The sequence below is a fragment of the Parasteatoda tepidariorum genome, chromosome 5, assembly GCF_982258835.1.
Source record: "Parasteatoda tepidariorum strain Cologne lab strain chromosome 5, Ptep-v5.0, whole genome shotgun sequence".
Classification (NCBI taxonomy): Eukaryota; Metazoa; Arthropoda; class Arachnida; order Araneae; family Theridiidae; genus Parasteatoda; species Parasteatoda tepidariorum.
The window spans coordinates 39,108,213-39,129,371 of record NC_141759.1 but is presented as its reverse complement, the minus strand read 5'-3'; the positions used below and the strand labels follow the sequence as shown (position 1 = coordinate 39,129,371).

The window sequence follows — 21,159 nt, the reverse complement described above, 5'->3', positions numbered from 1 at the left end:
TGATTTCAAAAACTTTCTAGAAAAATGTGGTGGGATAGATTGGTAGCTATAGGTGATATAAAGTTAACACAATAAATAATTTGAATAAAACTGTGATTTTCATATGCAGTTTATTTTATGGTACAATTTATATCTTTTCTCAATGCAATATGGTATGACATCTTACCAAAAAGTGACTCCTACTGTAAAACAATTACTCACCCCTGATCTATGCTATTCCTTATGATCTTGAAATGTAATAATAAGGGGAAAAAATTGTTTTTATTTTAGAACTGCCAGTGCTTCTACGCCAACATCTATGAATTTCAGGCAGTTAGAAGATTCTATCAACAAATGGAGTATTGAACTGAAAGAACAAGAAAAAGTATTTTTAAATCAAGCTACTCAAGTCAATGCTTGGGATAGACTATTGATATCCAATGGAGAAAAGGTAACGAAAAAATTTTATCTTGAATTTATATTTTATAATCTCGTAATAAATTTAGTAAAAAAGCTGAACTATTTTTTTTCTTCAAAAACATTACAGTGTGTGTTTTATTTAGTTTTTTGTGTGCCAGCTTCAAAGTTATTCATTTGTTCTTCTTCAAATTTCTGTGCTTTCATATCATTATAATAAACTTTAATAGGTGATATTGCTAAGTAGGCTTGTTCACTATTAACATTAAAGCAGGGTTTAAAATTTATCTTGTTCTTGAACCAACAAAATTTGACTTGGACCACCATAAAATAATTATTAGTTGTTCCCTTAAGCCAACAATTTCAGTTTTGATTTAAAATGCCTTATGTTCCCAAAATTGCATTCATAATTATAAACATTTCACATTTTTTTTCTAATTTAAGGAAAATATCTAATAGTAAATGTGAGAGATATGTGTGTAAACGTGTAGAGACTAGTTATATATTTTAGTTCCAGTGGACCAGTGACTATATTTTCTTTATAAATAATAATGGGATCATCATTTTTATTACCCATATCATTAATAATAATGAAATATGTAACACATGTTTTTCTATGCAACATGATCAATCATTATGACTTGAAATTTCAAAGTTTTTGCCCTAGAATTTATTTATGCTTATTTAATACTAAAACAATACTATATTTACTGAACTAGTGAAACTCAACAAGTATCACATTGAATAGGTCAATCAATAGAAATTTGAGTTTTATCGAAATGTCTTAATTTTTTAATCCCAAAAATGTAAAAGTATTTTGATTTTTCAACTGCTGAAACTGAGCAATCTTCTTTGTCCAAAAGTTTTTTTTTTTTGTTCAAAATAAGATTATCTAAATGTTGGTTCAGTATAATGAAATATGGTTTCAATCAAAATAAAAATTGGTGTGACATTAACAAAGGTGCCAACTTTTAAGATTTTTTGAGAATTTTCATAATAATGTGTTAAGAATAAGTTCTTTCCCATTTTAACTATCAAGAATTATGAAATTTTGTTATTTGCAAAGAATATTTGAAAGAAAGTAACACTTGAGTGTTACTTTCTTTTATTTAATAGTGAAATATTATTAGATTTATACTTTTATAGAACTCAATAGTATAAGCACCTAGAAATTGCACTAATTTGAATTTTGTTAACATTATATGTATGATCTGATTACGGATAATAGCTAGTTAGCACCCTTGCATTTAGGGAATGAAATATTATGAACGTAAATACAATCATCTGTAATAATAATTCTCCTAAATGTTAAAAAAAATATTGTTAGGTTATTGGCTATTTTAATCTTACTTCACAATCTACCAATATTTATTTGTAATCTATACCCCTTGTTTTATTAGATTTATATTCCCTACCATAGCTAAATACGAAAAAATGGAAAATTCTAGCGTGTATCCTATTTATTTATTTTTTCATACAAATATCTATAATTAAAGAAAAGATTCAGAGAACAGAGATGCCAACTTGCTCCGGACAGAAAATATATACTTTAAAGTGGTAGTTTATCAGTTGTGATTCTTGGTTTAATGAATTTAATTTAGTAGATTTTTATCCACCACTATTTCTAAATAATTCGCAGGCTTACATAATTCGCCACTTTGTAGTACTTTCGTCATGCTACACGTTTTAAAAAACAAGCAAAAATAGTCGAATATTTTCAATATTTACTTAGTAGTTATTTACCGTTTTTTAAATTATTTTGGTGTGTCCGGAGCAGTTGGCATCTCTGAGAGAGATTAAGAGATCAACTCTAGGAACACCATTTTGCAATGATCTATATAATTATTGGCTTATGCCGAGGACATTGATATATTGAGCCGATTGAAACGGGATGTAGTAGAGACGTGTGGCTCTTAAGGATTCTCCCAAAGTTATGGGCTTAACATTAAGTGAATAGAAAACTAAATTTATGGTGGTTAGCACCAAAGTTGTGTAATCACTCAAGACTAACAATTATGCCTGTAGCGGAGTCTCCAGTTTAAGTACCTGGGCACACTTATCAATAAAAATGAGTGAAAAGTAGAAATTGAAAACTGAATTTTGATGGCTAATAGATGTTACTTTGGACTGAAGACCCAATTAAAATCTAAATTAATCTCCATCTAAAGTAAGTTTATATAAAACACTTACTAGACCGATTATTTTGTATGACTGTGAGACTTCAGCGTTAAATAAAGCAAAAGAAAATCGTCAATGGAGAAGTTTATATAACAATGAAGTATATTATAAATATAGACAACCAAATATTTTAAGAGTTATTAAGTTATACAATAACAGATGGTTGGGATATGTTTTTCATCGTGAAGACTCTGATTCAGCTTAAAAAAAATAAATAAATAATACTTTCAAAGATTGAAGGTACGAGGGAAAGCATCAATAAGGTGGCTGGACTGTGTGGAGAAGGACCTGAAAGTTTTGGTAGTGAATAGATGAAGAAATTTAGCTATAAATCAAACTGTCTGTAAGAGCCAAACTGCGAAAGCCTTGGCTTGCACTAGGCTGTAGTGCTGTTAAAGAAGTAGAAAGAAAAAGTTATGTGTTTAGCTTTGCAGAATAACACTGAATAATTTGCTGCGTCTGATTTTTTTCCTGCTGAATTAGAATTTTTTAATAACTTGCTATATTTGTTATCTTTTCTTACTTTGTCTAGAATTGTGCATAAAAAATATAATCGTGATAATCTTAACTAAATGCTATTCACTGCTTATTCTGAAATTCATTTTATTTTAATTCAAAATAGATTACAGTTTTAAATGATGCTGTTGAAAGAGTAAAACATGATCAACAACGATTGGATTTGGAGTTAGATTTTATCCATGCTCAACAAGCTGAGCTGGAAGAACTTATTCTTCCATTGGAGAAAAGTACTGAATCGACCCCAAATATCAGCGCTCAACAACATGCTGATGTAGAGAGAGAACATACGTAAGTTTATTTTCTTTCTCCATTCATTGCATATTAAATTTGCAAGTTTGTATTCTTATTATATATTGAATCAATTTTATTTGTTTTATTTGCTCCATGAACTGAAGAAAAAATTTATCCAATAAATAATGTTAATTGAAATTGTTTCAAAGTATAATAATTATGATAGGTTGAAAGTTCTTTTATTATTAAATTTGTTAAATAAAAAAAGTTGCAAATGATACATTTAAGGTTAAATTCCTATTCCTGAAATTATAAAGACAAATATATTAAACCACATAAATTTTTTTTAAAATCATTGTGTCTATTATTAGTAATTTAAACATTAATAAAAAAAATCCTGACCTTAACAATTTTATTTTTAAAAAATGAAATCTGACAAAAAAATTTTTTACTATGTGTCTCTTTTATTACATTGTCAAGACTTATGTTGCAATACGTAAAAAAGTTGTATAAACTTTTCTTATGTCAAATTTCTTCTCATCTCATTATTTCTCAAATTAAAACAAAACTGTACTCAGGGATGAGTTAGGTAAAAAACCATAAAAGATGAAAATAAAGTCCAAAAATGATTTGTGCAAAACATATTTTAAATAATTTAAAAATACCAGAATTTTGAGCCAAAAAAAAGTATGTAGGAATCATATATCCAAAGAATATTATAAAGGTTTTTATAAAAACAATATCAATCAACGATTGTTTCTTTTTTCAAATTAAGTGAACATAGATCTTGATGTGTAATTTTTAAATTGTATAAAACGAATCATAATGTCAGAATTTTTTAATCACATGAATACAAATTTCGATGCATGCATTTTTAATCACATGACCATGAATGTTGATGTGTGATTTTAAAAACTCATGAATATGAATTGTAGCATGTGATTTTAAATCACTTGAATACTACTCATGGTGGGTAATATTAAATCACATGAATGTAATTTTAAAACTAGTTTACATAGGTAGGAAAAGGGTATCATGGGTACCTTTTTTCAGGAATTTTAAAAAAGTGGAGCTTTTTTTTATATTTAATTGGGGGGGGCGTAATTATGCCAAAATGTGAAGAGAAAAACTTATCCCTGTGTATTCTAATGTTCAGCAGCATTTTACACAGTGACATCACATTCAACTCCTATCCCACTATGTATTCAATCCAATGATGCCTATGTAAAGTATTATAGAATTTCTTTCTTAATTTTCCATACAAGCAATGTGATTTTATTTATTTTGTCTCCAATTTCAGCTATAACCTGGCTGAGAGCATTGATGCTCAGTTGAAGAGAATGTCTGAAGATATTAAAGAAATTATTGAACATGTTAATACTGCTAACAAAACTCAAGATGATAATGATCCTGTAAGTAATATTTAAAAATTTAGAATATTAAGTAATGACATTAAAATTTATGCCAAAATAAAATTCATCTATTTCTTTGCTATGTTATGAATTCATCTCATTTTTAAAGTTGTTTATATTTTGTGATAGATATTTCTCTTCATTATTTATAATTAATTCAATCAGTCCTACTAAAGAGAATGCTATAACTTAAGGAGAAATCCTTCATGGCAAATTCTCTTTCACGTATAGAAAAAGTGACTTCAGGTAAACTGTGAGTAAATCATGAAGTTTTAAATGGGAACAAAAATTTCAAAATATCAAAATGGACAAATTAATGAAAATTATAGACAGATAACTCAAGATTAAGCAGTGGAAAAGTAATTCTGCAATAATTTGTTTGAGTTTTGAAAACATTTTTCATGGTTTACTCTTCTGGGTCTCCCTTTTTTCTAAACTGAGAACTTTTACTTGTGTATTAAAGAGAAGATATTACAGGGTTCTTAGCGTTTTTAAAAGGTGCTTATTTTCGTTTTTTAAAAGCCCTTAAAGGTGCTTTTTTCATTGGGTGGTTTTAAAAAGTGCTTTATTTTCCCTTTACCATGTTGATTTCTCCATGTGTGCAAAAAGGCACGGTTCACAATTCAGCCCCAATCTATTTCGGCTTACCATCGGTCCGTAGCGTAGGGAAATGCCATTCGTTTTTTACATGATTCAAAATTTTATTACTTTTGACAAGACGGTTAAAACCGGATAAATCCGTCTATTGTCAAAAATTTGCCAAATATCCCTAACTCTTTATTTTTTGTTAAAAAATTTGACTATGCACCCTTATTAGATGACAAATGAATTCTAAATTGCTTTTATTTTGTTTTAGCTAATTCTATACTAAATTTTAATATAAATATTTTTTATTCACAGGTACAACAGATTGCAAAGATTCTCAATGCTCATATGGATGCTTTGCAGTGGGTAGATCAAAATACAGGTGAACGTTATTTTGTTTTAAATAGTATAAACATGCTTGATTATGTATATTCTTAAAAAGGCCTAAATTCTTATTAATTTGACATGTAAAAAATTTTCATCCATCATTTTTTAAAATTATTTAATCATAAGCTTCTGCTTTAAGTTTTTTTTAATTTAATAATTTTTAGAAAACCTAATACCTGATTATTTCATTAAATTTTGACTTGGCTGTATTATTATTTTTAGTATTTGATTTTTTTTAAATAAACAAATAAAGTACTTAGCATCAAAATTAATTCAAATTTTGAAAACATTAAAAAAAAAATTTGTTTTATAATAATTACTTAAAACGAAAAAGCAAAATTTTGTAAACAATGGTAGATAAGGAATTCAATTGAAAAAAATATTTAATGTTTTTTTTTATAATGCTTAATTATAACTATTTATAGTAATTTAAAAATAATGTTCAAATAAGCATTTTATGCTTCATAACTATTGAAATATTTTAAGTAAAAGAGGTAAAGCAAAGTTCTATTCCAATGTATTGGATTATAATCATAGGAATTTAAATCACCCACACTAGAAGCGTGTGAAAAAAAATTTGCATCAAACTTTAAGCTATGATGTAGTTAAAGCTTGTTTTCACATTTCAATGAAAAATTTTAATAGAAATTTGCAAACTTTTGATTAGACTATTAACCCCTAAATAAATTCAGCATGATTTTTTTTTACACACAACAAACCATGTTGTCGTTAATAGAAACACTGCTAGTCAAAAAAAAATTTTATACTAATTTGTCTTAATAATGTGATATTTTCTGTACTGAATCTTACAAATTTATGTCATTCTTTTTATTTTATTCAAATTCGAAGCACATAAATATAACATTCCAATAACTGAATTGTAAACTACTTTGATGAATAAAAATGTCTTTTACCAGGTTGTGGTATTGTACCATATGCTACCAAACTTATTTCATATAGACATTTATTCGTATTATGTAATACTAAAAAAATAAAAATAACGAATTTTGATGCTGTTGTTCATAAGATATTTTGCAGCTTAATATATTTATAAAAAAAAAATTTTTTTGTCTAAAACAATATTTTTTAATACTTAAGAGTTTTATTAATAGAAATAATTGGCTTATACATAAAAATCTACAAATTTATGTAAAATTGTCTCAATGCTCAAATTGACATTCTAGATGTGTGTTGTATTTTTATAATCAACTAACAACAAAAATGAATACTATTATGTAGCAACTAAATGAATTATTATTTTTTTTTTAACCATTTATTTAAAAGTGTGCTGTGCTTTTAACATTGTTCTAGTTAGAAGTAAAAGATTCTCTTTTAATTGATTACTATATTGTTATAAGATTGAACATTATTATTCATTTATATATTAAAAAATATGTTAAACAACTTTTCACAGCTTCAGTATTATGAAAAAAATAAGTTTTTTTATGGCATTAGATCAAATTTCTTACGCAATAATTAGGTTTTCATAAATATATGAATTATTGTCAAAGTGCAAAACTTTAAATTCTTACACTACTAATTAAATTATATGCTAAAAAATATTTAATTTCGTACTATTGTTTTATTTTTTTTTTTCATATTCAGTTAGCTACATTGTTAGGCCTAAAGAATTCTGATGCTACAGATAAATTTTTCCAGTTTAAAATATATATATATGAAATCAATTTTTTCTTTTTTTTAAATAATTGCTATTTATCATCATTTTTCAATTTCAGTTGGTTTGCAAAGAAGACTTGAAGGTGTGTCAAAAGTATATGAAAATCAGAAGAGGGAAAATGAACAATCATTAAGGCGCCTATACCAATAGTTTAATGTATCTGTTTTGATTCTTTTATTATTCAAATAAATATTTTTCTTTACAACACTAATCTTTGTATTTTAAATATTTTTCTTCATGCTGAAAACTGTTTTAGTTTGAATGAAGTAACTCTTTTTTTTTTAATATACACATTTTCATTCAATTGACTTTAAATATAAAAAAAATCTATAAAATAAATCTGACTTGTATTACAATATTTTTATTTTTCATTTGATGTTATTTTCTTGAAAGTTACAAGTAAATGAAATTGAATTAAGGCTGTTTAAAAACAGTCCCTGCTCAGTAATGATTCCTCGTCATAATTCTGCTTAAAAAACCTTTCATTCTAAAAAATAGAAAAGTTATGTGGAAACTTTTAAATTGCCAAAAAAAATATTTAATAACAATACCAAAAATAATTTAACACATCTACCTTTATTTTATTGTTAAATTACTAAATAATGTATAAATTTATATCACAGTTCCTCAATGTGTTGTTTATTGAGGATTATCTACAGTATTTTTATATTTAATAACAAATCACCATTTAAGTTGGTCAAACAACTATACTTTGTATATAGGTTTCGACATAAAACATTAATACTACTTTTGATATGTAATGAAATGGTTTCCTTAAAGAAAAAGTCAAACATTTTATAAAGAATATTACTTTACCATCTACAACGATTTGTTACAGTTATGTTTGTGGCATATATTAGAACATCCTATTTCAGCAACATTGGTCCAGTGATTACAGACACTGAAGTCATACTTCTCATCAGGGAATAGAACAATAATCACAGGAGGTCTTTTTATAACATCATCCTGCAAGGAGATACAATAACAAATATGCATTTCTTAAAGAAAAAGAAATATATTCTTCCAACTTTATAAATCAAAAAGAGTTAAAAAATCTCATTCTAAAGTACAGTAGAGCACCGATTATCCGAACTGTGTCTGAATTCGATTTTTTTTTTTAAAGTTTAGAACACGATAGGTTATATCGACAATTTTTCTAAATTGAGAAAAATAAATAATACCCCCTACATCTGAAGACCATATTTAATTTACAACCTTATTAGCAGTTTTCTTATAGTTGCCATACATGCATCAGGGTTCCCGCGCTCTTGAAAAAACCTTCAAAAGTACTTGGATTTTATTTTCAAGGGCCCCTAGAAGTTCTTGAAAAGCCCTATTCCAGCATTTCTGTGTTTAACTTTTTGACGCACGTAAGTGTGAGAGAATGATTTTACCGCCTTTCAGATGATGACACGTACTTTTTGATTTTAGGATTTTATGTATGTTTGGCTGATTTTAGGAATTTTAAATATTGGGAACGGCGCCAGATTCTGACAAAATCTCGATTCTTATTCAGGCATTTTAATATCGATCTTAAACCGTCAAAGTGACCAAAATTGTTAGTAAGAATCTATCAGAAGATATTGAGGTGAAAGTTGGCAACTGATTCTATTTAAAATGGTTGACCCGTAATAAATTTAAAATGATAATTAAGCCGCAACATCCAATAATTGATTAATTTTCTTTAATAGAAAAGTGGTCAAAATTTCAAAATTATATTTAAGAACAATTTAAATTTCACTGTCTAAATGCTTCTGCCACTTTAAATATTAAATAAAAATCTCCCGGCAGAGGTGTTTTTAAATATCTAATTGATATCACAGTATTATGTAGAACATCCCCCCGTCCTGCCCGAATTTTTGCTTATTCAGAGGTTGTATACCTAGCTTAAAATAGGCCTTGTGAAAATTCAAATCTGACGTTTTTATGAATCATGAATTTAATTCTTGACTTGATGACAATCACCCTTGCTTTTTTTATACTTAGATCACTTTCCGAAATCAAGAGAGCAATGGAAGTCTTATTTTTCAGTACTGCTATTATCGTCTAACATTTATCGTCAACTAACTATTATCGTCAAAACATTTTAGTCTATCTTTTACTAAAATTTAAGTCCTTGAGAATTTTATAATAAGTCTTAAAAAGTCCTTGAAAAGTACTTGAATTTTATTTCTAAAGTAGAGCATGAACCCTGTGCATGTATTGTGATACAGTTAAACCTACATACCCCTTTACAACAGAAAATTATCTTCCAAGAATGCAAGCTTCATTTTGATAGTCTACAATGGTTGGAATGCAGAAGGAGTTTATGAATTGATAAGTTCTCTGAAGTTCTATAATTGGGGAATGGGTAGTTGTAACTTATGGTTAATAATTAGTGATTACTGTGCTTGGAATCTTAAATCTTGGAATAAAATTCTTAACAGAAAAACAAACGAAACTGAAGTTTCTGAACCAAGTAGATCTTTCGGATGAAAATGATTAAATTGTTGCTGAAATTTTGAATGAAAATCGGAACTCTACAGACGAAGTGAAAGAAGTAGGTGATCATGTTCAAGATAGTGGACCTTCTTATATAGAAGCATGCAATCCATTAGATTTCGCAATGAATTGGCTAGAACGTCAAAATGATATTGATCCAGTTCAGTTGATTTATTTAAAAAGAATAAGGGATAAGTGGCTGCTAAAAAAAATATGAGTCTTCTTTAAAACGAGATCTTTGCTGGATTTCTTTTGCAATGGAAAATAATGAAAAATGTTTTAAAATCAGTAATTGACAAAAAAATTATAAAAAACTGAAATATGATAAAAATAATTCAAAATGAAAAAAAAATTTAATTAAAAATATTTAAAAATTGAAAAAGGAAAAATTTTTTAACCTCACCAGAGCTGTTTTAAATAGTACTGCCAGTCCTAAGCCTGCAAAGGGAAGCTAATGCATAAATAATAATCATTTACACTAGATTTTCAACAACTTTCCAATTATCCGAACCATGTTCGGTCCCGAGCAGTTTGGATAATCGGCGCTTTACTGTACACAGTCATATTTACAAAAATATAAGTAACTAGGAGGCTTCGCCCCCTGCTCGCTGGCGCTCACCACCCCCCGGAACTGCTTTCACAGTTCATTTCGGATTGCTTCGCAATCCAATGCTCGCTTTGCTCGCTCATTGGATACGTTCTAAACGTCTAGTTTTTGTATACTTTTTTGAATACTGAAGTTCCGAAAACTTTTCACTGTAGAAAATTCTAAACCTGTACATTTCAATATTAATTTGAAATTGAAAACAGTTCACATATTTTTCTTAATAAACTTATTCCAAATTTCAGTTGTTGAGAAAAGTAACTGTTGTAGGTTTTGTTTTAAAGTCTTTCCCACCAGAGGGCTAAAGCCATGTGTTGTAAAACAATATGAAATAGTAGTCGGCCACTGAACGCCGGATGTAAAGCATCGGCTTTGATGAAGATAATTTTGTATTTTTAATTCTCTGAAGGGCGCCACCTTAATAATATGGAATTTGTAAAATAAATGTATATATTTTTGATTGTTGATGAAGCCCATCATTTTGTGTTTTCATCAGTGTTCAGAAGTAGAACAACTATAAGTTTTTTATTTTATCACAAAAAAATAAAATGTATAAAAAGCAAAGAGAAGAGTAAGAAAATGACTGTAGTCATAGAAGAAGTTGAAATTATAATATAGTATTTGTCAGTTAAAATAAAACATTTTGTTTAAGTCATTGCTAACAATTCAAATTTCTCCAAGGCAATTCTAAAGTAGTATTGTTAAGTTGAAACACAATATTTTTAGTTTTGATGTCAACAATACAATTCAATTTTTCACAAAAACGATTGTTTCCATTGTTAAGTTCAATGTCAACAATTCAAATTTTTCTGAGGCAACTCTTAACCTCTAAATATTAATTTTTTTATGTACGCGTTTCTAAATGTCAAGTATTCAACCACAAAACAACTTAAAGTCCTCAAATTTAGCATGAAGTTGTAAAATGTAATGAAAGAGGGTCATAGCAATAATGAAAATAGAAGTAAAGATAGTACTGAAAAATTAAAACAATATTTTTAATCAATGAGCCAAGTTCTTCAAGAAGCAGTTGTAGAAGTAGGTTGTTTATTTAAAACTTTTTATAGAATTTCTTAAAGAACACAATTGTTAATTTGGGCATTTGGCGATACAACACTTTTAGAATTGAAGGATTTGTTACGTCAAGCGCTTAGGTATCATAATTTTGATCTAGATGCGCTTCTATGTCATTTTGATTTATGTTGCTAAGTTAACTTTCAAAAAATTCTATGGCTGGCAACAGCATTTTTATTTTTTAAGTTGTTTATTTTTATTTCTTTTAGAATTAGTTATTTTTTTAGCGAAATGTTTTTTAACCTAACAGAATTCTTTGCCGACTGTTTTATCTATGAATGAAGAAAATAAAGTAAATATTTAACTGTTGTGAAAAGAATCTTATTTAGTTGTACAAAGTACTTCAGCCAAAATTTGGGAGCCACGTAAGAGAATTATATATATTAGATCAGAAACACATCATTAAAAGTCAGAATGCGTTGGTGTTTTCAAAATAAAGCAAACGTTGCCACCGGCGGAAAAGAAATACAGCCAAAATTTGGGAGCCACGTAAGAGAATTATATATAATAGATGTTCTCAAATTAGGAAGCGTTCTGGTTGCACAGCACCTGAAATTCGAAGAAATTGTGCAATAACTAAAACTATGTACATAAATGAAAATTATTTGCTAGAGATTCTGACTTTCTAAACATTAAGGTGAACGATAATTATGTTAAGGGAAAGATTATGTATTTACCTTCAAGAATTTACTCATTGGAGCTTTTCGAGAATTGTCTGAGAGCAAATTTCTTTAAGATTTCGAATTTGATAGCATTATAAATTGCATCGATCAGAAATCACGAAATTTTCGGTATTTGAAAAGAAAAAATATCGAATTTCGGTAAGCCTCTTCCATTCTAAATATAAAAAAATTGTTCACAGATTAGCAAATAAAATAAAAAGTTTCAAAACCCGTACATCTTTTAAAAATTAGTGCATGCTATACGTGGTTAAAAATAGCTAATATTAGGTATTGTTTTGTTTAATATTTCCTTTTTAGTATTGGTTTTCCCACACCCTACTTGTATATTGTAATCCAATCACAGAATAGGGGTAAATGAGGATAAGGGTATCTTTCTAAAGAAGACAGCGAAAGGAGGGGGAGTGGTTGAAATTTCTATCGTTTTTCTTTTTATCGAGCATTTTTGTAGGAAAGATATTACTAATTTGAAAATTATACTCCGAGAAAACCAAAAACTTATGAAGGACCCTATCACAGAATTTGGGGCCCCAATTTTTTTAGTTGAAGGACTTTCAAGTACTATGGGAACCATAGTTTAAATGACTGTAGTTTAAATTTTTAATAGTTATCAACATTTATTGTTTTTCACAAAAACTACGAACAATTTTTTTTCTTAATTGAAATTTTAACTTTGTTGAAAATTAAGTCTCTGAATACCAAAAAAAAAAGTTTAGAGATATTTAGTTATTAAATACTTTTCATTTTTTGAAGATCTCTAAGAATCAAACACATACTAAAACAACTGTTTTTAAATCATGTGTTCAACAGAAAGATTGAAGTTCAACAATTAATTTCTGTCAGCATTGTTTTTTTTTCTTTCCAAGTCTATAAAAGTTGAGTAAATAAAAGTCTATAAAAGTGAAATAATATTTTAAATAAAATATGTTTAAGTACAATGAAAAAATACCCACAAGCAGTATGAGATTTCGATAACTGTTTTGAATATAAGTTGGTCCATTAAAAATGACTGATGTGCTGACATCTTTTGCTCTCCCCTGAACTAGAATCATATCGTCGATAACAGATGGGATGTCCAAGTTAGTTATCTCCTGCATGTCAGGAAGAATTCCTCTGTGAAGACGAGCATCAAGAATATCATCAGCACAATTCTAAAAAATATAAGCACTTGAGTTATCGCTAATTTCCATTCTAGCTAGAGTGAGTGATTATTAGGTTTGAGAGAGGACATTTTATTTTTTTCCAAATTAATGATTTCTGTGGCCCAGTTTTAGTTTGTGGGTCAAAAAACTAAGCACTTTGACAAATTCTTAAGTAAACGAATTTTATAAAGATACTTAGAACATGTATAAAAAAAAGTCCGTAATGACTTTTGATCTGATGATTGGATCTTCACATTCTAGGACTATCTTAATAGTTTGAGAGGATGACGTCAAATATGCAAATTAATAAATGCAGACGATATTTTAAGTTAGGAAATTGGGCACAAAAACATACTTTCTTTGAATAGACATGCCTTTTTTTCAAATTCGGATTTATGACCCCCCCCCCATTAGTCGCAATCTGGGAAATATGGTTCCAAAAGTTTGGTTAGGAGAGCGCTCCAAAGTTCGGATCCCTTAATGTTCATTTTACTTTTTGCACACAGTTATAAAATTCATTTGTCCTAAATTAATTTTAAAAAAATAATTTTTAGAAAATATTTATTATTATTTTATTCAATAATAGTCAAAAAAATTTTGAATTGTAATATGTACAATTTTTTGCGTCATTTTAAAAAATATAATTTTACATGGAAGAACACAAAATTTGAGCAAAAGCAATTGAATAGTTCGTGAGAAATTTGATTTAAAAAAAGTCAGGTATTTAAAATTTAAAGTATTAGACCGATTTTTTGCTCAAATTTTATATTTTGCCCTGTAAAATTATATACCTTAACAATTTAAAAAATTTTCAACCATTATAAAATAAAATAATAATTAATATTTACTAAAAAAATTTTTTCTTCATGGAATTACCTTTGGACAAATGAATTTTATAACTGTGTGCAAAAACTGTTTAATTGGCTTAAAAAGTTCTCGAGATATAGAGAAATATGCAAGGAGTAAAATTAACATTATAGAGTCCAAACTTTGGTGCAATCTCTTTACCAAACTATTGGGACCATATATTTTGGGGATCAGTAAAAAAAAAGGGTATGTTCCGAATCCGTCAAAAAAAAGGTATGTTTATTCAGAGAAAGTACGTTTTTGTGTCTGATTTCGTAACTTTAAATATCGTCTGCACTTCTTAATTAGCATTTTTGAGGTCACCCTCTGGAACCATCTAAATTGAGTCCAAGAACATGAAAATCCAATCACTAGATCAAAAGTTATTTAGATTCAGGGTAGTCCTCTTTTTTTTTAATTGTGCACTGCACGTGTGACTCTAAATATCATAAATTCTTTCTTCACAGATATTTCATATTACTTTATTCATAACAAGGTTCCAAATGTCATAAGTCAGGATTTGAACCTGGTACTTATTGTAAGTCTTTCTTATTTTTCCATATTGCTAAATACCCCCGCTTGTCTGTGTTCGTTTAAAAATTACAAGGCTACGGAGTTGAACACTGATAGTCATAAACTCCGAAATGGATCAACTGTTTAATGCTCATTATAAAATCTAATCATTCATTTTAAATGTCAATATCCACAAAGCATTACATTGTTTGGTTTAAGGTAGTAGGATAGTTTGTTTAAGATGAAGTGCAAGTGAAAAATAAATATAAATTTTAAAAGAAAGAATCTGTTGACCAATAGGTGTAAATGAAATGGTGATTTAGATTTAAATACTATATATAATTAGGTTGTGAATGTAAAGATTTTGTATGTTCTTTTAAAACATCTAATTCAATAACAACTGTCCTATCAAACAAACATTTATATGAATGATACTCTACAGGAAAAACTTGGGTAGTAGTCTTATTTATTTTTGAATGAATAATATATTTTCATACATACAATATATCGACGCTGACTTTTTAAAATAACTGCAGCAACATTTAAAGCTGCGCTTCTCCACATGCAATATATAAGATGTTTATTCTCCCTCTCTGCATTTTTCAGAAAAGAAGTTTCAATTTGTATCATCTAAAAATGATTTATCAGTAAAAATCAATACATTAACATATCAAAATTAGTATTAAGGAACATTTCATCAATTTATAAAAAGTCACAGGTTCAGACACTTTTTTTTATAATAAAAAACATTATAAAATTATTATAATAGTGCAAAAATAAATAAAATGTTAATTAAATATTTAAAATTAAATGTAGCTACATTTTTAAATTTAAATATTAATCAAATTAAACCACATCCAGTACCTTCCTATGTGCAAAGTATCAGATAATTCGTGCTGATTCTTCTTATTGGACAAGCAAATCACATTACATTTCAGAATCATCAGGAATTGTCAGGATAAAATTAATAAGAGTTGTTATGTATTCCTTTCTACATTGGTTTTTAGTAAACGTATAAACATGTTTTTAGTTTTTAATATTTTTTAAGTACTTAATCAAATTAATCATTTAATACATTTCACATACAATTGTACCTGCAGTCAACTTTCTAAATTTTCATAATTAATACAAAATAGATATTTAACCGATTGAACAGTGAACCCTCTTTTAGAAAAGGAACTAAAAATTTTCCCTCTTCCAAAGAAAGTGTAACATATTTGAGTATGCAATGTTATGTTGACTAAGTTCGCCGCACCAGGGATGCTACTAAATTTTGTTAACATTTCGTCTATCACTGAGGATATTTTATGTTAATATTGTGGTCAGTGCGATACGGGTGTAGTATTCGTATCGACCAGCCATCACTGGGATTCGAACCTGGTTCATCTCATTGGAAGGCAAATGCTCTATCCTCGAGCCACCACGGCTCAATTAGAGTTCAATTTCTAAAAGAATTTAGTAGAAAATCAAATTTTTGAACCATTTTTAAATAATTTTAATAGTAATCAATAAAATTAAACGCTTTTTTATAGTAATCAGAAAATAAAATAAAAAATTAATGAAAAGCTTTCTCATGAAGATGCAATACAGTAGAAGATCTTTATAATTAAAACCTTGAAACAAAAGGTTTTGCATTTCATGGACACAAATCATTTCACATACACCTAAACTTACCTACTAAATATGGCATGGAAATTAATCTGAAACAGATTAATCACAAAATGCTTTAAATTGGACACAAATACTTAATTTGGACACAAATACTTAAAAATACCATATTCACTTCAGTATTTATTATTTACAAATAAATAAATAAAATTATCTAAAGAATTAGATAAAAATATTGGGTTTGCTTAGCTATTGAAATTGCAAACTCTTAACAAATAATAAAATAAATAATGTAAAAAATTAATTGTTTTTACTCAGTTACAGAAACTTTTTAAGCTACAAGTTTTGTAGGTTACACCCATAAAAGTTAATATGATTTATGGAGAATTGCGGTTTATAGAATTGCATTTCACATATCCTCAACTAATCTTGAAAATTGCATTATTTATGACGCTCTTATTGCATTATTTGCTAAACAAAATTAATATACTCCAATTAAGTTTAACAAAATTATGGTAGAAATATTGCAAAGGTTTTAAATTTGAATTTTTAGAAGAAAGTATCTAAGCACAGGGTGGCCATTCTCTAAATAAAACTGAATTCCCAGAAATTTCCAAAATAAAATTCAAAAGATTTACCAAATATTTGTGATAAAAATTAGACAATTTAAAGTTTTCATATATTTATGCATATAAAGAACATATGACCAGCATATCTAGCAGAAAAAAAAATTATTAATTAAAACTTATTGCTTTTTTAAATAATAAAATACATAATAATTCTTAATTTTCACAATCACAAAATCAATATGAATGAGAAAATAAATTTAATTTTTAATAACAAACGAAAACTAATTTTAATAAAAGATATGCTTGTTTAATAAAAAGTCAAAATAATTAATTAAATTTATTTATTAAGAAAAAATTGAATTATTTTCAAAATAAAAATGACAAAAAATATATTCAACGAGATACGTTTTTAGAACAGCTGCAGTGTGCAATAATAGATTGAAACACATTAGCAGTGAATTTTTAAGTGATTATTGGTACAGAGATTCCCAGGTACCACTTCCAAATACCAGGTTTTCCCTGATTCCGGAGTTAGTGGACAACATGAAGCAAATTAGTTTAGATTAACACTTAATTCCAATAAAATTAGAAGGCAGAATCTTAGAAGAATGGTTTCTACAGTGATAACAACAGCTCTGTGGTTTCCAATACAGTGAACCACACTTTATCGTTATTCCCTCACAGATTCCCTCAAAAACTAAAAAAATAAAGTGTATTTGTGAAAATATTTTACTCACCTCACAATCGTTTTCACACACTGCGGCAGTTACAGACTTGGTTTGCTGGAGATAGCCTAATAATCCTATTGTTCGAGATGATGTTAAATATTCACACACTTGAGATTTTCCCTTCTCTTTAAACATATCATAGGTATCAGAGTTGGGCAGTTGGTTGTATATGTTAATATTCTTCATATCCGATTTTCTCCCTGTTACCTATTTGAGGAAAACATGTGACTAAATTTAAAACAGAATTGGAAATACATGGACTTGAGCTGTTCCTTTGTTATTATATGCAATTTATACCCTTATAAAAACAAATTTTGTTATTATAGGCAGTGTTTCCCAAAGTGTGGTACCCGTACCCCCAGGGGTACAGGAACAGTTTAGTGGGGGTACGCATTTTTATGCGAAATATCTTGCAACAAACGAAAATTTCAAAAGCTTTTATTTAAAAACAAAGCTAGCCATGAAAATTTACGATTACGTATTTTTCTATTGGCTATTTTTTGCAGAGTTAACAGGTAATAATTAGTGGTGTCAACAAACAGTTGTGTTTTTTTACTTTTGTGTAATTTTTTTTAGTAAAGGTTTGTAATAAATTCTATTTATTTTGATTATTTTTATAAAATATAATTTTTATCTCTAACATAGAATATGGATCGCTGGTTTATATCAACAAAACTCTGTACCAAAAAAAAAATATAAACATATTTTTAAAAAAGTATATTCATTTTTTTATTAGTGGTACACAGCGTTACGAAAGGGTACACAAAAGTCATAAGTTTGGGAAACACTGTTATAAGGTATTTAAGGTGAACCAGGTATTGTAATTGGTCAAAGAAAAAATCAGGACAATATTTTTCAAAAAATCAAGACAAAATCAGTAAAATTTTTAGTGCAGTATACATGTTATATTTGAGTGAATTGCATCATTCGTCCTCATTTAAATCATCTAGTCTCAGGGATGAGATTAGCCAAAACGCAAAAAACTGAATTTCCACGATAGTAAATTTTACGCAAGCGCAACCCTTTAATAATAAATTCCAGACAGTTTAAGGTAATAAATAATGTGTTGACATACAATTATGTACTAATCTATTATTATAAAAACGATTACATTGTTACTTAACATTTAGCGAAAAAAAAAATTAACAATTGAAAAAATAAAGCTGGAAATTATATTTTTCCTCAGTTCACATAAGAGACAATTATTACTTGAAAAACTACCTAGTTTAGCAAATTAAAACAACTGAGAATATAAATTAATATTTCATTTCTTTTAATAAATACTGTTATGTGATTTATAGCAAATATATCAGTAATATTACTTTTTAAATTATATTGGAAAAAAAAAACTTTAACAATGGACCGAATCATTATGTTCATATTATAGTCTAATCTAACTACAGCCCTCTGAAACATATCAATAACAGTGAAGTAGAAATATATAGTAACTCCTTAACATACAAAAATTGCTATTTTAGTTTGAAAAATTACATGACAATCAGCAACTGTTTAGATAATTGTTTTTTATTTGATAAGAATTTTGCATTTTATAGCATAAATAACAGCAATTATAAATAAAAAAGTGATTGCTTTTGTTTGCTATATCTTTTATGTTTGCTATATTTAGTCGTTAGTCCATCTTCAAACATCTTGTGACAAATCCTATTTTTTCTTCTTTGCAAGCACAGAATGTAAGTTTTGAATATATTCCCTTCCAGTTTCTCTGATGTTGTAACACTTACATATACTAATAATCGTCGTTAGAAAAACAGTCACCTTTATAGTAACTAATTTGAAAAAAATTTACTTCTTACAAGAATCGCGATAGTTGATCTTAAAATTGCGTGAATATGAATAACAATTATGGATTTTGAAATCACATGAATATGAAACTAGATATAAGATTTTGAAAATGAGAAAATACAAACTGGGATATAGAATTTTTAAAACGCGTAAATACAAAACACGATTCATAATTTTTAGATAGCGTAAATACGAATCATGATGCGTAATTTTTAGATAGCATAAATAAGAATTATGATGCATAACTTTTAGAATGCGTGAATGCGAATCCCAATCCTTATTTTAAAATCGCGTATAAATACGAAAATCAATGTTTGATATTATAAACCGCATGAGCAAATCAACACATTGAATTTTAATCTCGTAATCGGATTTTTAAATCTCGTAAATAAGAATCGCAACGTACAATATTAAAATCGTGTGAATAAGAATCGAGATATTAGCAGATTCCAGGCTTGGGACCTCTAAAAGGCTTGGCAGAAGCAGCGTCGTTTGAACTACAAAAATCGGATCTATCTAGAGGGCGGGTAAAAAATTCGAAAAATCTTATCTGCTGCGTGTAAAAGGGGAGAAAATAGGTAAAAATGAGAAAGGATTGGTAGCTATGTAGTTTGAATTTTCTGCTTCTCTTTGAAAATCGGTGAATTTTCTGAAAAAGCGGAATACTTATTTTACAAAAAATGAAATTTTTAGAAAATCTGAATTTTTGATTAAAAAAAAAGCTGAAATTTAAGAGATAAAAGTGAAAAAAGCGGAAATCCGCTAAAAAGCGGAAAAATCTCATCCCTGTCTAGTTCCTCGTTGAAAGGCGCCAGCCTCTCCAGAAGGGAAAGCCCCCGGTATTCACAGTGCCATAGAGTCCAGACGGGAAAAGTCCCAAATAAATTAATAACTCTTACTCTTTACCATAAAACAATCTGATTTAGCATTCTTTCCTGATCCGGCAGCACTCACTGATCATGATATCGCTGTTAAACTTCTTTCTTTTTTTTTTCATTAAATGTTAAGTTTCGTTATTAAATTAAACTATTGTCTTTATTTCTTTCCTTGCTCCACAGACTCCTACATACATATGTGATACGAGATTACTTTTAAAAAAGCAAATGGCAAACCAAAAAAAGTATAATTAGCTCTACTGAAATGTAATGAAAGGAAATTTCATCACATTAGAATAATAAAATATACTATTTTTAATTTCAGAATTAATTAGAACATAAAGTTTTAAATCAATGCGTTCAAAAATTTTTAAGTACTGCTGTGTTAAAAAAGAATAACCAGTATCAGTTAGATAATATTCCTTTACATGAAAATATAATTCAAATTTGTATTTTCATTCAAGATTTCCTTAATGAAATAATTTTAAAATAGGGTTTTGAGTAATCTCAAAATGAAACCACAGGAATATGCCAATTAACACTTTTGTACAAAAACAATTTTAATGAATAATCTCTCAAGTCCTCATTTTAAAAATTCTATATTATGATTACTGTATTGGTAATATAAACTAATTTTTAAAATCACATGAAAGAGACGAATCAATAATAACGTAAGAGTCCATCCTGTAAGATTTGTTACTGCATTCCCTTAAAATGATCCCTAAATTCCTGCATGATCCCTAAATTCATCACAAAAATTTGATAAATTAAAATTATTAATTGAGTTTCTTTTTCAAAGAATGACTCAATTCCCAAAAAGGTATAAACAATAAATCCTGTGGGTAAGACGAAA

General features: G+C 27.8%; 2 protein-coding genes across 12 annotated transcripts in view; one reads left to right on the top strand and one right to left on the bottom strand.

Annotated features, from left to right (window-relative positions):
• LOC107447244 (uncharacterized) overlaps positions 1–7,597 on the top strand; it is a 29,608-nt gene extending 22,011 nt beyond the window's left edge. Inside the window, exons 7-11 of the mRNA XM_016062112.4 lie at positions 271–430; positions 3,197–3,381; positions 4,625–4,736; positions 5,637–5,703; positions 7,445–7,597. Coding sequence (XP_015917598.2) covers positions 271–430; positions 3,197–3,381; positions 4,625–4,736; positions 5,637–5,703; positions 7,445–7,536 — 616 coding nt within the window. The 3' untranslated portion in view covers positions 7,537–7,597. The remainder of the gene's footprint in view (positions 1–270; positions 431–3,196; positions 3,382–4,624; positions 4,737–5,636; positions 5,704–7,444) is intronic.
• A 176-nt stretch (positions 7,598–7,773) lies between these two features.
• The window catches only part of LOC107447246 (sperm-specific sodium:proton exchanger), a 49,435-nt gene continuing 36,049 nt past the window's right edge, over positions 7,774–21,159 (bottom strand). For 6 of the 11 annotated variants that reach the window (XM_087163712.1, XM_087163720.1, XM_087163717.1 and 3 more), the window contains 4 exons: positions 17,638–17,835; positions 15,225–15,353; positions 13,176–13,373; positions 7,944–8,352 (listed from right to left, as the gene is read on the bottom strand). In XM_087163712.1, the coding sequence (XP_087019838.1) occupies positions 8,206–8,352; positions 13,176–13,373; positions 15,225–15,353; positions 17,638–17,835 (672 nt within the window). In that variant the 3' untranslated portion in view covers positions 7,944–8,205. Of the gene's footprint in view, positions 7,874–7,943; positions 8,353–13,175; positions 13,374–15,220; positions 15,354–17,637; positions 17,836–21,159 lie in introns of those variants that run through there. The other 5 variants (XM_087163716.1, XR_015433691.1, XR_015433690.1 and 2 more) reach the window with 5 other exon arrangements.